Here is a 15,965-nt window from a genome sequence, read left to right on the forward strand (position 1 = left end):
TTCAAACAAACAGATATGGGCTTAACATGCATCTTTATCTTGCTTTCTTCTCTATTTTGAATTCCATTTCCTAAGATTCAGTTTCTACAATTGCTTCTTCTTCATTGTAAAGAGTACTATAAAGAATAATCAGGTTAATTTTGGCATGCCCAATTAACCTCAGAATGTTCCATATGTTGTAGATCTAAACATATGTATTGCAAAGCAAATACAAATAAAGCAAAGATAAACTTCTTTCTTAATTTGCTTGCTCCAATATCTATTGTATGTTAGTGACTGATAGCCCATATCTCTCTGAAATGCCTTTTCTGAAAGTTGCCTATTCATCTCTTTCCTCTGTGAGGAAGATGTTAAGTAAAATTTTGTTTGCAAGTAGAAGTTAGTGAAGTTGTTCAGTATTCTGCATGTTTTTGCATTGCTCTACTTCAGTATACACACACACATATATTTTTCAGTCATCCAGTCGTGTTTGATATTTGTTGACATAAAACAGTTAGCATTTTAATTGTTCCACCTTCTTCAGTTTTAAACTACGTAGGAGGTACTTCATTCGCACCTGGAACTGTCTTATTTTATAGATGCTCTATAAGTGGGAGAATGACTCTGCATTCCTCATCCATGTGCCTCTGTACTGAAGGGAGTAGAAATTTCCTTTCTACTCTCTGGGCTTTTAAAATGGTCCTCAAGCATCTCTTTGGAAGAACAGAAAGAGCTACATGGAAAGTCACTTGGAATTCTTCAATGGATGGTAGGAAGAAACAATTAGGGAAGAAGCACAATAGCCTTAACTTCTACATGTACGGGGTAGAGCATATGGAGAACAATTGGCCGCGCGGGTGGTTATGGGAGCAACATGGAGCTCCCATGTAACACCTCTCCTGCGCGAGCTGCACTGGCTCCCGGTGGTCTTCCGGGTGCGCTTCAAGGTTCTGGTTACCACCTTTAAAGCGCTCCATGGCTTGGGACCTGGTTACTTACGGGACCGCCTACTACCATCAACAGCCTCCCACCGACCAGTACGCTCCCACAGAGAGGGGCTCCTCCAGGTGCCATCGGCCAAACAATGTCGGCTGTCGGCCCCTAGGGGGAGAGCCTTCTCTGTGGGGGCACCGACGATCTGGAATGAGCTCCCCCCAGAGATACGGAGGATTCCGGATCTGCGCACCTTCCGCCGCGAGTTGAAGACGCTTTTGTTTCATCAAGCTGGCCTCGCCTAAATCTTCCCCCTTTTAAGTGTAAATTCTAAATTTTTAATGGATTTTAAAATATGGGTATTTTAAATTGGATATTAATTCAGCCAAATTTATTTAATTCATTTTATTCGATTTTAAATTTTGTATATTTATGTGTTTTATTTCATGGCTGTGCACCGCCCTGAGTCCTTCGGGAGTAGGGCGGTATAGAAATTCAATAAATAATAATAATAATAATAATTGCTAGTATTGGGAAATGTTAGGAATAGAAGTTTAAGGACATCTGGATGACCATAGATGTATTAGCTGCTGGTCCAGAAGAGTTCAGTGTATTTATTAGATTTTACTAGAGCTGTGTATGTTTCAGTGTTTCAGACACTGCACAGCATCTACCTGCTAATGGGCTTTTTCAGGTTTTTATACAAACCTGAAAATAAGATCCCACCACTTTAAGGAGACCACTGCTTTAAATTCAAGCGACTCTTAAAACGGTGGCATCTTTTTTCAGACTTCTGAAAAAGGCTAAAAAAAGTCATCCTGCTTTAATAAATAGCAGAGGTGTTGTGCTCAAATAAGGTTGAAGCCTGTATTCCAGATCATTTTCCCTACTTTTTATCATCTCATGGTAAATGGGAGGAGGGCTCCTTATCTGATCGTGCCTGTCTATAGCAGCCTGAGCAGTACTGGTATGGAAGTGACTTCTGCATATATGTTCATAAATTGAACATCTGGTACCCATCACAGTGGCAGCCATGATCAAACTCAATCTCTCTTCTCTAAAATTTAGCCCCTGGCACTGAACTGCAGAAGAAACCACTTCTTAGTAGCGGGTGGGAATGAGAGATAAGTAATATACAGAGCAATAATCCCAAATCTATAAACAACTACACTGCTATGTTCAGTGCTATATAAATATGATTAAATACTCATCAACTCTGAAAAATAGTCCAATACTCCTTACTCTAATTGTTCAGCAGGCTCTAAACATTTAGACTGCAATTTCTATTTTATTTCTTTTGTACCACTTCCATTCTCATTACCCTTTTGCTACAGAGTGGGAAAGCAGAAACACTTACAGAGAACCAACATGAAATTCCCAAAATCTTATTTACATACCCAGGACTAAGGTTATAATTCAGTGTAACATTTGGAGATTTCTGAGATGTCACTATGTTTTAGTCTTGCTTTTCCTCAATTTATTTATTTTATATATTTATTAAACCATAATTGTATTATTTTATAACAAGTATTTTAATTTATTTATTAAAATTAACTTATGTGTCAGGCAATTGGCAACTGGTGCAGAATTGTTTTGTTGTAAATAAAATTGCATATGCAGCTCACAAATAGGGTTTAATTTCATTTTAATTTCATTTTAATTTCAATTTTAATTAAAGTCCAGAAGAAGTGGCAATTCTGGTACCCTGTTTTCCCCAATCAAGCTTTTGACCGCATGGCAATAAGGCCAAGCGCTTATTTCAGGTTTCAAAAAAATATAAGTCAGGGTCTCATTTTCGGGGAAACACGGTAAAAGCCAAAGGACAGGAATCCTACATCTGAAGCTTCTTGCTTTCAGGTTGTGATTAGTGAGGAATAACAGGGTAAGCAAATGGGCATCTTTAATGTGACTTTTATTACTGATTGTTTTTTTTTTCCTGGGGAAAAAGCAGCAATTTATTCCTTTGCCCTACTATCTTTTGGAATTAAACTGAAATCTTTGCACTTTATATATATATATTAATTAGGCCCTATTTAACATTCAAACTATACTGCACAGGCAACATATAGTATTTTCTCCCCCTTTTTTCTTGCTTTGTTCAAGATTCAGCCTGTAAGAAAGTCCCAGTGAAAACAATGTTTGGTCATGACCATGGGATTATTTTAGACAGATCTAATCAAGATAATGCTCTATTGCAGACCTGGGCATTTTATGGCCCACCTGGCCCTTTGGCTGTCCCTGTCCAACCTGTGGTGGTGGCCATGGCAGAGAAGCCCTCCACACAACAGTCTCAGTCTCCCATGTGGCCCCTTGGGAAATATAATTGCTGACCCCTGCTCTATTGTTAATATCAAGAGGATCTTTCCCCTAATGGTTTAGCATGAATAATTGCCATTTCCATCTGAACCTTTACTGTGCTTTTTTTTATTTTGGGAACTAATGGTCAGTAAACTACCAATGCAAGGATACTGGAAAGAGATTGCAAAAAGATTTACTGCACAATCTGTTGCAAAGCTGACTGGCCCACTATATGAACAGATTTTATATTGTTTTGTTGTTACCACTAACCATATGCATGTCCATTTACACAGAATCAAACCATAAGTCCACTGTATAAATCACAGTGAAATATATATGCACCAACTTTATATACCTCCCCCACCAAGTACCTCACTGCAAGGCGCCAGATAGATCAAAAAGAAGTCTTCTAAATCAAAAATAATTCTTCCTCTCTATTCTGCAATGGTCAGATTCTATTCTGGGCATTGCACTTTAAGAAGCATTTAGATAAAACTAAATGAAAGACAAAGAAAAAAACAAGGGCAAAGAAGATGATCAGAGACAGGAGACTACCCTGTGGGGAGAGACTGCAAGAAAGGGGCAAATTTTGTCTTCAGAAAAGAAACTGAAGGGGAAATATGATAGCAGTTATCAAGGATGTTACATACAAGGTGATTATGACCTCTATCACTCCATGGTGTGGGGCACAGGATAATAGTCTGAGTTATAGAAAGGCAAATTTTGATTGGGTATTAGGAAAAATTCCTAATAGTAAGAACATTTTAACAGTGAAACTATTTCCCTACAGTGTTACTCAGCTGCCCTTTGCCAGATAGCAGCAATAGAGCTATCTATCAGGGTTGCACAAATTTGCATTGCTAAACTGAACAGGGAGTTGGATTTGACATCAAAATGGAATCTTCCAACCCTAACATTCTATTAAAATGTGCTTATGTAGAGAAAGCATTTTAGCTTCATATAAAATAAGTACACATATCTTTCCTGACAAAAACTTTCATTTTTCAACATGATTTTGGCATAAAGAGATTTGACAGGAATAACTATTTCTCTGCTCCTTCCCCATCATTTGAATCTCTGCCAGGAAAGACTTCACCTCTTCATTTGACTGTCTAAAATCACAGGAGTCCTTGCTGTTGTGATTTAAGGCCGTCACACGTTAAGTACGAAGTACTATTTATGCCAGAATAGATTGGCATAAGATCCTAATAGGATAAATTTTCATCCCAGGAACTGAAAACACCACTAAGCCATAGTCATTGCTATGGCAGAATAAAGCCTGCCTTCAATTGTAATACAGCAACGCAGTGGTGAATGACAGTAAGAGATTACAGGATAGTCCTCGACTTACAACTGTAACTGAGCCCAGAACAGGGGTGAAATCCAGCAGGTTCTGACAGATTCTAGAGAACCGGTAGCGGAAATTTTGAGTAGTTCGGAGAACCGGCAAATACTATCTCTGGCTGGCCCCTGAGTGGATGGGAATGGAGATTTCGCAATATCCTTCCCTCAGGAGTGAGGAGGGAATGGAGATTTTGCAGTATCCTTCCCCTGCCATACCCAAGCCACACCCACCAAATCACACCACGCCCACCAAGCCACACCCACAGAACCGGTAGTAAAAAAATTTGGATTTCACCACTGGCCCACAACTATGGTCATAAATTATGCTGGTTGTTAAGTGGGTCACCACATGACCCGGACTGTTTTTACTACTTTTTTGTAGTATTGTTAAACAAACAGGACTGTCATTAAACAACACCATAGTCATTATGCAAATGCAGTGGTTGTTAAGTGAATCCATTGTTCGTAATGGAGGGTTTTTTTGCTAGGAAGTGGAATACCAGTTTCCACCCAAAAAAATCATAAGCTATGGTCACGTGACCACATGTTTCAAATAGCCCTAAATGTGGGTCAGTTGCCGAGTGTCCCAAATGCAATCATGTAACAGGGAGAAGCAGTCTTATCTTTGAATCTGAGTTGGGGAGATCCATTGCCAACTTTGAATGGTTGCTAAATGACCAATCAATAGTTGAGGACCACTATAAATTCCTGAAATAGAAACAGCCTCAGTCACGCAATACTTCCTGTCGAAGCTTTGATCAATCTATTCTATGCCTGCAAGTATTGTGCAACCCAGTGCTGGGTTGCTCCCGGTTCTGTCCGGTTCTTTAGAACCGGTAGTAAAAGTGGTGGGAGGCTCCACCTACCCGCCCAGACGTCATAATTGACGATCTGCGCATGTGCAGAAGCGCAAGTGCAAGCGTGAGCAAAGCTCGCGCATGCGCGCTCCTGTTGCGAACCGGTAGTAAAGGTAAGTAGAACCCACCCCTGGGGCAACCCCATCTTGACCCTGGTGTTAGACAAGCCAGTCAATGAGGATGTGCCCATAGGCCTGTGCAACGTTCTATAAACCCTTCTAGGCCTACATTTAACCAAGGCAGTAACACACCTTAATAATATTAACAGTAATATTCCTCTTGTGCTGTATCCCTAGGAAGTTGCCTTAATCTCACCCCCCAAGTAGTATTTCCTTATTTCACTGCTTGTTAAGGCAGCCTCAAGGTGTGCAGACCCTGCTTAGCTTCCTCACGCCTTACCTTGAAGGGAAATCAGGTGCTTGGCACTGACTGGAGAGAGAGAAGCAACAGAGGCAGGCACCCGCCAACTTCATGGCTGCGTGCCTTTTTGCAGACTCCAGAATGGCGGACAAGCCCTTCCCTGTTCAACTGTGAAGAAAGGCTTGTGGCTGTTGTTGCAAAGATATGTTTATGTGGGGTACCCCTCCAAGTACAGCCACACTGGGTATCACAAGAATACGTGCAGATTTCCTTGTTAGGCAGCTACGTTCCCTGAAATAATCTTGATCGAGGTTTTAGGATGGGCAGCATTATCTACACACTAATCTTCCCTCTGGCTTTCTTTCTTTCTTGGGTTTCCAACAGAACGGCCGCTTGTGCCAATTTCTGCCAGGCAGCCAGGACACCCACCCCCACCCCACCCCCCCAAAAAAACACGGCAACGTTGAGAGCTCAGAAAGGGCCGAGGTCACCAACTCCTGGGCCTTAAATAGGAGATCTGGAAGGGTGGAAAGGCCGGGCGGGGATTTATCGGTTCCGCGAGCGGCAGGAGAGGAAGGCGCGAGGGAAAGAGCTCGCCTTTCTTCTCTTCGCAGCGGAGCTCAGCTCGTCCTGCCAGCTGCCGTCTCAGGAAGCGAGCGCGTCCAGCTGCCGGGGCTGGGTCGGAAGCAGGCGAGGGACAAGGATCGGGACGGCGGGGTTTGCTTTTGTCTCCCTTCTTCTCGCCATTAAATCGTTTCCCGACGCTCTTCTCCTATCCGGCCATCTTCCTCTTAACTTCCCCGCCGCGGCTCTGCTGGCCTGTTCCCGCCCCACGCGCCGAGCCTTCCTGCCGGGCTTGGCTGGGGGCCGGAGTGAAGCTGGCCCCGGTTCAGCGGAGGAAACCGGCAACCCATTAAAGCAGGTGTCACATGTTTCTTCACCTGGGTCACTTGGCATGTGGAGACTGCAGAGTTTCCCTTTAAGAGCCTAACTTGGAGAGGCCAAGGAGAGTAGTGAGTTGCGGTTCCCATCGCATTTCTGGATTCCCCCCCCCCCGCACATAAATACACACACATACACACACACACACATTGAGGGGCCCAAGTAAGTCTAACATGTGGGGATTTTTTTATATTTCCCACCCACCTTTTTCCACCATATAGCAACGTAATAGACTTGTGCAGACACTTGTGGGTTTTTTCCCCAACCCCCTCTCCCCCTATACGCACATTATAATCATCTACAAGTATTGTTCCCCAGCCATACAGCTTCTGACCTGAAAATCAAACCTGCAAAACTGAAAGGGGCTGCAGATGCCAAACCAACAAGAAAGGCATGAGTCATTGGAATGAGCAAATCAAAATCCCCAGCCAAAATGGGCTGCTTTGGATGGATCCCTACACAGAATAATTGTTGAAGTCATGGCAATTCCCACATGCTGGGTCACAAGGTGTTCGGGGGTGGAACATTTTTAGGAAGTCATCAGCCTGCCAGGACTTACACTATAGCACAAGAAGTTGGAATCAATGTGAAAGTTATGAACAAACTCAATTTGGAAGCGGAGGGGGGGGCACTCCTCCCTTAGCATTTGCAAAGCAGCAGGATGCCTGATTTCACCTCCATCAAATTGGCAGGCCAAAAGCTGCACATTCTCAGAACACTGGCAAGAGTACATGTCCCACTGAACATTTCAACACACTACAAGCTGGCAATTAGCACATAAAAAAAGCATCAATAAAACTACAAGTGGGAGTTGTGAATCATACAACAGCTCAGGTGCTAAGAGGAACAACTGTGCAGCCAAAATGAATGTGCCATATCAGAATTGGCTAATATGGACATTCATAAAAAATGCTTGTATGCCATGACCAATATCTAACACTGGAAGATTCCAAAATGAAAGAATTAATGTTACTTATAAAAATACTCGTGGAGAATGCTTCACCTGGTAGCCTGTGGAAATATCCAGAATGGAATTCTTTAGAAAGATTCTGTATGATTGCAGAAACAGCCCCTAGTTTGGAGTGGCTGCTTTCAAACTCAAAAAAAAAAAAAAACCTTCCTAAGCCGCCCCCCCCCCAAAAAGGCAGAATGAAGATGTCTCAATACTATCCTTATGCTTCCTGCTAATTTTAGAAAATATTTTCCTTGCAAAAATGAAGGGAAACCATGCCAGTTACTGGGATGGCTTCCCATCTATTTTGCCCCATAAGAAATTACTCGGGGGGGGGATTTGAGGGGGGGTGTTTTGTTTTTTTAATTGCTGCTGATGTGATCATCACTTTCCCAGATTACTACAGAAATAAAGGGACTGCAATAATTTGATGGATGGATATTTGAATCATTTTAGAATTATCCCTCCTGAAATAAAAGAGCCAAGTCATTGTAAAATATAGCTATGAAAAGAACATGCCACAGGAGACAACAGAACACAAGATTCAAGCTGGGAATGTAAACATCAAAGCTATTTTCTTCAACCACGCCATTAATACATTTCTTTCTGAGCAGAATATAACACTAAATCCCATTTCCAAACTCAATTCGAAATGACAATTTTGATTTTTAAAACTTGGAGCCCAAAGTAAATAAGGCATCTAAAGAGTCTATTGTCTCAACACACTCTGATCCTAATGTATGAAAATTTTCAGCTAAGCACTGTAACCAGTATATTGTATTATATGGCTAACTTTCTGATGGAGACCCAATGTTTAGAAAGACATGTATCTACTATGGTCATTCATTCATTTCTTCCTTTGGTCCCAAGGGGGGGAAAGTTTATTTGATTTGTTTTATCTTGGCAGAGTTTCTATTTTCTTCTGCTGATTTTATTAGTTTTGGTATATGCTGATTTTACAGTAGTGTGTAGTATATAACACATCTGTAGAGTTTTTGGTGCTCTCTAAGCTTGGTTGTTTGCTTGGTGATTGGTCATCACCAAGGTAACATCATCAGTGTGAATTAGAGTGGGGATGGCTGCCTGTATATACAAGGAGGAAACTACACCTCTACCAAAACTGACAAGACAAACAATGGCATATAAACAGCCAGCAAACCCTACACTTATTTGCAGTGAAGATGTTATCTAACCGGATAGAGAAATATCTGCAAGCAAATAACAAGCTCGGAGAGTAGCAGAATCTCATAGTTCCACCCTGAGCTACAGATATTCCTCTCTTCTATTGGAACATAAATGATTGTGATTCTGGTTGATGTTAGCTACTTGGAAGGTATGGGATTTTAAAGGATGAATGAAAGATGGCATGGGACAATTTCAGATGAACAGCAAGAGTCAGAAGACATTATGCAGCAATTCTTTCCATCAAAAATAATTTTGGAAGAAGCAGTGGAAAAAAGAGTTACAAATGAAAGACTTCCATAAAATTATGAGAATAAAGCAGGAAAATGGCATGTTCAAGTTGTCTGGAAACACTCACTGTCTGCAAATTCCCTATTATGTTATAAACTTACTGGGAGGTCACTGAAAAGGGTTAAGAATGAAGATCCCCTGCACAGTGAACTATTAAAACAGAGGGAGAATGAACAGCAGTAAAGATTAAGAGAAGAAAGCCTCACTGAGGGGATAGAAAACAGAGGTACCCTGTTGGTTCTGCTGCAGCACCATGGAGTTTCTTCCTCTGCTTCCATTTCAAACCCAGCTCAGGTAATATGTTCAATACATAAATCTTAACGTGTGAAGCAATGAACAATCCTTTCCCTTTCTCAGATATGCAGTGGTGTCTTAACACTTGATCGTCTATGGCAACACAATGGTCTCCATCTCAGAGCCTCTGTGTCCATACAAATTCTTCTATGTGACTGGCACCTCCCACCATGAGGGCTTCAGCTCATGGAAAAAAAATCTTCTAATGTACCCCAAAACTCCTGTCTGAAAGCAATGGTAGAGGAAGATCTTTCAGTGACAGAAATAGCAGGAATTAGAGAGTGGCAGAATCCCTCACTATTTCTCTCAGACTGAGGTTTACGCACAGAGGTATTGCTTGATCAGGCCCCAGACATTCTAAGTATTATGAATTTTAAAAATTGATATGCCTTTGTCCTCTTCCCTCATATTTCTTTTTAGTATCTGCCTGTTTAAATCCTATCAACAGTAAAGGAAGTAATAGTCCAGAAATACACCACAGAATAGTAATTGGTAGAATAGTAATAAAGGCCTTGGAAAAAATACTTAAGATCTCATGATATGTTTATAACTACTAAGATCAGAATCATGCAAGCAATGGTTTTCCCTGTTATACTCTATTGAAGTAAAATTTAGATTTTGAAGAATCAGGATAGAAACAGTATTGACACTTTTAAACTTTGAGGATGGAGAAGACTTGAGAATATTACAGATATTTTACAATCTAAATTCTAAACAAAAGGCCTTCAGGCCAAAAGGGAATGTGAGATAAAGTCAGTAAGGCATGTGGCATAAGAATTTTCTAAGAAAACAATGATGGATAAAGCCAAGATTTCTATCAGTAAAATCTTTCATTTCATCTCCCAAAGAATAACTAATGTATCCACTGGATACATCCACCTTATTTCTGAATTTTAATGCAATTGGGAGAAATTTGTAGATTCATCCTTTACGCGTGAAGGTCTGAAATGGCACTGAGCACTTTTTTTGGGAGCCCCCAGTGTTCTTGGTTCTCTGGGACCTTACATTCAGAACTCTTTTCACACATTCCCCAGCCTGAGCTGGTTTCCCCAGCACAGCAGGCATTGTGACTTGATCCTGCTGGGCAGCATCAAGTTCAGTCTAAAACAGCTCTTCTGTGCTTTGAGGCAAGTTGGGAAACTACAGTATGTGATCTGCAATTTGCTGTCTTATTGGGCAGTATAGGGTTAATGGCTGCTTTAAGTAATCGCCCAATAATGTTGTTCTGTGATAAAGAAAATGGACTGCCTTTAGCATTGTGAAAGGCTTCTATCCTCTACCACCTCCCTGTAAATCAGCCTCACCCCAATTTGCTGACCTTTTCCAGTTCAGGGCTCCCCATAAAAATAGTTCTGACTCCATTCTGTGATTCCACCCTCATCCTGCTATTCTAATCCTCAGCTCTCTGTAAATAGCTCTGCTTATGCCCATGATTCCTGCAAACCTGTCCCTGGGATTACAGATGCAAATAACTCAGCTTCACCCCCTGTTTCTCATGTATAGGCCAGCAACCAACAATGCCAGTTCTAATATCCCAGAACAGCACTGCCCACAGCTCCAGTATTTTAACAACGGCAAACCTGCTCTTTCTAGATTCTAGAATTCTGCCAATGTTTTCCATGACATGTTCCGCAGCTTCCTATTTTCTGTTTGATTTTAAGTACCGTGAACAAGCAAGATTCACGTAATTTAAAAATTTGCAACCTGGCCTTGGAGATGTCAGTGCTTTATTATTTCAAAAATGAAATCTGTCAGAAAGAATTGCTTTCTTCTTTCTTGAAGAAATCCTGCTTATAAATCTCACTTTGTTAATGCACACGTTGTCCAGTTCCCAGGAATAAAAGAAAGGTATTGAAATATGATTCTCTGTGTTTTCATATTTCTGTGAAATACGATTCTCTTTTCCCACTCTGCTAGTCCACCACAGCCTGACTACAAAACAAAGGTATGCATTCCATGCCACAACATGGATCACTCCTACTGACTTGATAGTAGCACCTGCTCTTTTTATAAGTACCTAAAACACATTTATTAATGTCTATCTGTTTTTAAAAATTAGTATCTGAAGGAGAGATATGAGATAGTAAAGAAGGGGCCAGGGATCAGTGATATCTGAGTGTAAACATCTGCTCTCTTTGATTGCAGGAAATTACATAGTTTGTCATTATAAAGCAAGAAAAGTGATATCTTTTTCTGCCAATGGAGGAGTTTGCAAGAGTTAAGCTATACAGAATTTGCCATTAGCACAATGGAAAGGTATATCTATGCCAAAATGTTCTACAGCCAGCATTTCAACTAACTGGGGAGTGTGTGGGGGGGAGCATGGATCATTCACTCAAGGGCTTTGATTTCTCATTACTGCATCATGAGTCACTGGTTTGCATAACAAGAGTCTACTGATGCGACTTTTCCAATTGTTGGAAGGTGCGTTCGGGCAACCTGGAAACAAAAGAAGGAAAAAGACTTGTACCCCAAGTGGGTGAAGCCCCCCCCCCACTTCTTGCAACTTCTTGGGTGAGCCTCTGCATAAACAGGAATAGCGGGAAGAAGAGGGGGAGGGGGAAGGCAACAGAGATTGTGTCTGGTTAAGCCCTGGGATAGATTGACCCTGACAGATGTTTACAGTGGTGCTGAAGGAGGAGGGTTATTACAGAGCCGCAGACTAAACATCTTCATACAGGGAGGGAGTGATAACCGCCCCCCCCAGTTCTACCAAATCTATATCTGAAAAGAGGAGAGGGAGATGACATTTCCAAAATATGGGCCCAGGTTCCATGACAGGGCAGAAGCCACCTGGGTGAAATTGGGAGCTTGTGGGAAAAAATACCCACCGTTGCCCACCCAGTTATTATGTTCCAGAATGTTTCCAAGTTCAAGTTGCTCTTGAGGAGTGGGCTCTTAAGTGCTGAGTTTGGGGGTAAGAGATGTCCTGAGGAATGGGCAGAAGGCATCATGACTCAAGTGAGAGGCTGACTGGAGTTAATTCCTTGTGGGAATGAGAGGAAGCCAGGCAAAAATAATGGTCTATTTGGACTCAAAAAAAATCTATGGATGTTCCTGACGTCAAAACTTTTATGAAAGGTCATGTCTGGTGGCAGAACATTCTGATTTGGCAGACATATTTCTTGGAAAGTTTTGGCCTGCGCATGCATGTGAATGGGGTGGACTAGAATGGGATGGTGAAGGAATTCCCATCATTTCCCAGAGCTAAGATTTCCCAGGATCCTGGTTCCTGCCAGCAACTGTCTGTCATCCTAATTCACTAATCCAGATCCATGGAAGCATTTCAATCCTCAATTCAAGGTCAGGATGTAGTTTTGGACCACCAGTGTCTTAACATTCCTCTACACATACAAAGCCTAGAAGCAAACGAAGTTAATTTGCTCACGTCCATTTTTGCAAAATTGCATTTGAAGTTTTGGAAGGAAGGAAAACATTCCTTCGCTTTATTTGCATTTACTTTTATATTTATACACTATCCATTTTGGCTCTGTTCAACCCTCCAGAGTAGGCCTGTCAGCAGTTTGCCTTCAAAGCATTCCCTGCTCCAAACCGGTTGCCAATCTTGAATGTAGTCTCTAACTGCTGGTTGCTGAAATCAACAACTAGGTTCACATGTACAGTCATGGTTAATCAACGTTTTTTTTTTTTAATATTCCACAATTAGCTGGATGTGCACAATCCACTAAGATGTAGTCTACAATTTACTGTACACAATGATTAAATCAAATTGGTAACGTTGTGTGAACTAGACCACAGTTTGACAGAGGCACTGGGACCTTTGGACTTTCCAAAAATGTAAACATGGATGGTAATGGAAACAAAATGCTCATATAGATCTTTTGTACAATACAGCAGGGCCATTCCTGAAAATGGAATTTTGGCCACTTCTGTGTGATGGCCATTCATGTATTCTGTGTATTATTGTGCCCTTCCTTCATCTTATCTTCTTTGAGTTAAGCATATTTAGTTCCTTGAATCTTTCCTCATAGGACTTCTACATATAGTAGTGGCCAAAATTGTGGAAACCTTTTGGGAAAAGTGTATTTTCTAAAACTAGCTAATAACACCACTTTCTGGGGGGAGTAGTACCATAAAATTATATATCAATGGAAAGATAGTTTAATCAAGAATGTAATGCAATAATTTTTATGAAGGATTTGCTATTAGAATAGCAGTTACAGTATAAAGAAGAAAAATGAAACACATAGAAAAAATGAGATATACAAAAATTATCACGTCAGTTAATACTTAGTTGGGTAACCTTTAGCATGAATCATGGCCTTACAACGTCTTCCCATGGAGTGAACCAAGTCTTTTAGTTCTGCAGCTGTTATAATGTGAAACCAAGGTTGAATAATTGCTTCTGTTAACTGGGTTTTATTGCTGGGTCGCTTCTGACTAACAAGTTTCTTTAGTCAGCTCCATAGATTTTCAACTGGGTTAAGTTCTGGACTATTCCCAGGCCATTCCAGCAGTGGAATATGATTATCTTGAAACTCCAAAAAAAAGTGATGTTATTAGCCATCAAACCTCAAAAATACAGTTTTCTCAAAAGGTTTCCACAATTTTGGCCACTACTGTACTTCTAACCATCATCATCAACTCCCTGTTTGTCAATATCCATTCTTAGAAACTCCTTCACATTAATAAGCAAAAAGTCAAGTTTGATTTTTAAATGGACACCTAGCTGATCACTCTTCTGTGAGAAGAGATGGGGAAGAGAAGGAAATTGCAGCTTAGCATAGACTTGGAGTGGTAAAACAGGTTTACCTAATTTAAATGAATTCAAGACTCCTGGGCCAGATGGATTACATCCCAGGGTACCAAAGGAACTGGCAGAAGTAATGCAGAACCACTCTCAGTATTTTTTGAGAATTCCTGACATCCTGGTAAGGTCCCCCATGAAAGAGAGCAAATATCTGCATCTTCAAGAAGGGGAAGAAGGAGGACTTGGGAAAGTACAGACTTCACACCTACAGTATATTGCGCAAAGTCCTCAAAAATTTTTTTAATAGCACTGCATGTTCATCAACACTTGGATAAGCATGCTACAATTAACAGGAGCCAGCAAGGTCTGTCACTAACAAATTATGCCAAATTAACCACATCTATTTTTTTGACAGAGTTCCTGGTTTAATAGATCAAGGGAATGCTATACACAAAGCCAATTCCACAAGGATACACAAGAAGGTTTTCCCTTCAAGCAGAAGCTGGACAGACTTCTACTGATGTTAGAGCAGGGGTGTCAAACTTGTGGCCCATGGGATGGATGCATCACGTGCTGGCCACACCCACCCATTTTAGCGAAGGGGAGGAAAGCTGTGATACGTCACGTGACAACATGTCATGGGTTTGACACCCTTGTGCTAGAGCAACTAGTCATGAAGGTGCTCTAGTTTGAGAATCAGGTTACATTAAATAGCCTTCAAAATCATCATGATTCTGTGGTTCCACACCATGATTATCCTAAAGAAAGTGTACCTTTTTTTGCTTGGCTTGGTCCCAAGTGAGTGAAAAGTAGTTATAAATTTCCATTCTCAAATAAAACCATTTGGGGCTGAAAGAGAAGGGCAGACTGGACAAACAGGATAGAATTGGGCACTCATTAAATTTGGAATTATCGGTAGATAGTAATGTCAGATTAAGGTCTAACAATACCTTTCTTCTCAGTCCCCACCTGCAGTGATTACTGAGGGTTCAGGGTGCTCTGTGGAAAAGTCATGATAAGTTCAGGGCAAAAACTGACTCTGAGGACTTGATGAGATTTGGTTTCCATTTGCTTCAGTGTATGCAATAGATGATCTCATATAGATTAAAGGCAAGACAAAGTTTAGGAAGAATGTTCCTTCCTTTTTAGTGAGAATTCAACAAAAAGAATCCTAAATACTCCCAAGAAAATCAAATAAAGATTTAATGCACAAGATAGCAATTAGCAATCTTTGAAACCACATACCATTTTATAAATTCTAAGCCTTACATTCCAATCTAATCCCACTCCAATATATGCATAATCTTACCCACTTTAGAGCAGAGCTGGGTGGAGAGAAAGTTTGACGGGGATTACATTCTGTGTGGTTGCCTCTTCCTGTTAGTAGTGTGTTTTTCATGTGAGCCGATGGCATATACATTTTGCACTTAAGGGAGTTTAACATAAGAGGTTAAAAAGGTAGTCCTCAATATATGACCACAATTGAGCCCAACATTTCTGCTGCTAAGCGAGACAGTTGTTAAGTGAGTTTTGCCCCATTTCTTGCCACAGTTATTAAGTGCATTTGTTAAGTTAGTAAGCCAGTGAATCTGGCTTACCTATTGACTTTGCTTGTCCGAAGGTAGCAAAAGGTGATTGCATGTCCCTGGGATACTGCAACCATCATAAATATGAGCCAGTGGCCAAGTGTCCAAATTATGATCATGTGACCATGAGGATGTCGCAATGTGAAAAATGGTCATAAATTGCTTTTTTTCGGTGCCGTTGTAACTTTGAACGGTCACTAAATCAGCTGTTGTATGGATGAGGACTACCTGTATCA

The 15,965-nt window shown here is 40.9% G+C and overlaps 1 protein-coding gene across 3 annotated transcripts in view; it reads right to left on the bottom strand.

Annotated features, from left to right (window-relative positions):
- CLCF1 (cardiotrophin like cytokine factor 1) overlaps positions 1 to 15,965 on the bottom strand; it is a 51,913-nt gene that overhangs the window by 18,812 nt on the left and 17,136 nt on the right. Inside the window, exon 1 of one of the 3 annotated variants that reach the window (XM_087881604.1) lies at positions 5,811 to 6,154. The exons of the other annotated variants lie outside the window; for them this stretch is intronic. Within the exon in view, the coding sequence (XP_087737730.1) occupies positions 5,811 to 5,884 (74 nt within the window). The 5' untranslated portion in view covers positions 5,885 to 6,154. Of the gene's footprint in view, positions 1 to 5,810; positions 6,155 to 15,965 lie in introns of those variants that run through there. 3 annotated transcript variants of the gene reach the window in all.

Source organism: Pantherophis guttatus, chromosome 1, assembly GCF_059756535.1.
Source record: "Pantherophis guttatus breed Tessera chromosome 1, ASM5975653v1, whole genome shotgun sequence".
Classification (NCBI taxonomy): Eukaryota; Metazoa; Chordata; class Lepidosauria; order Squamata; family Colubridae; genus Pantherophis; species Pantherophis guttatus.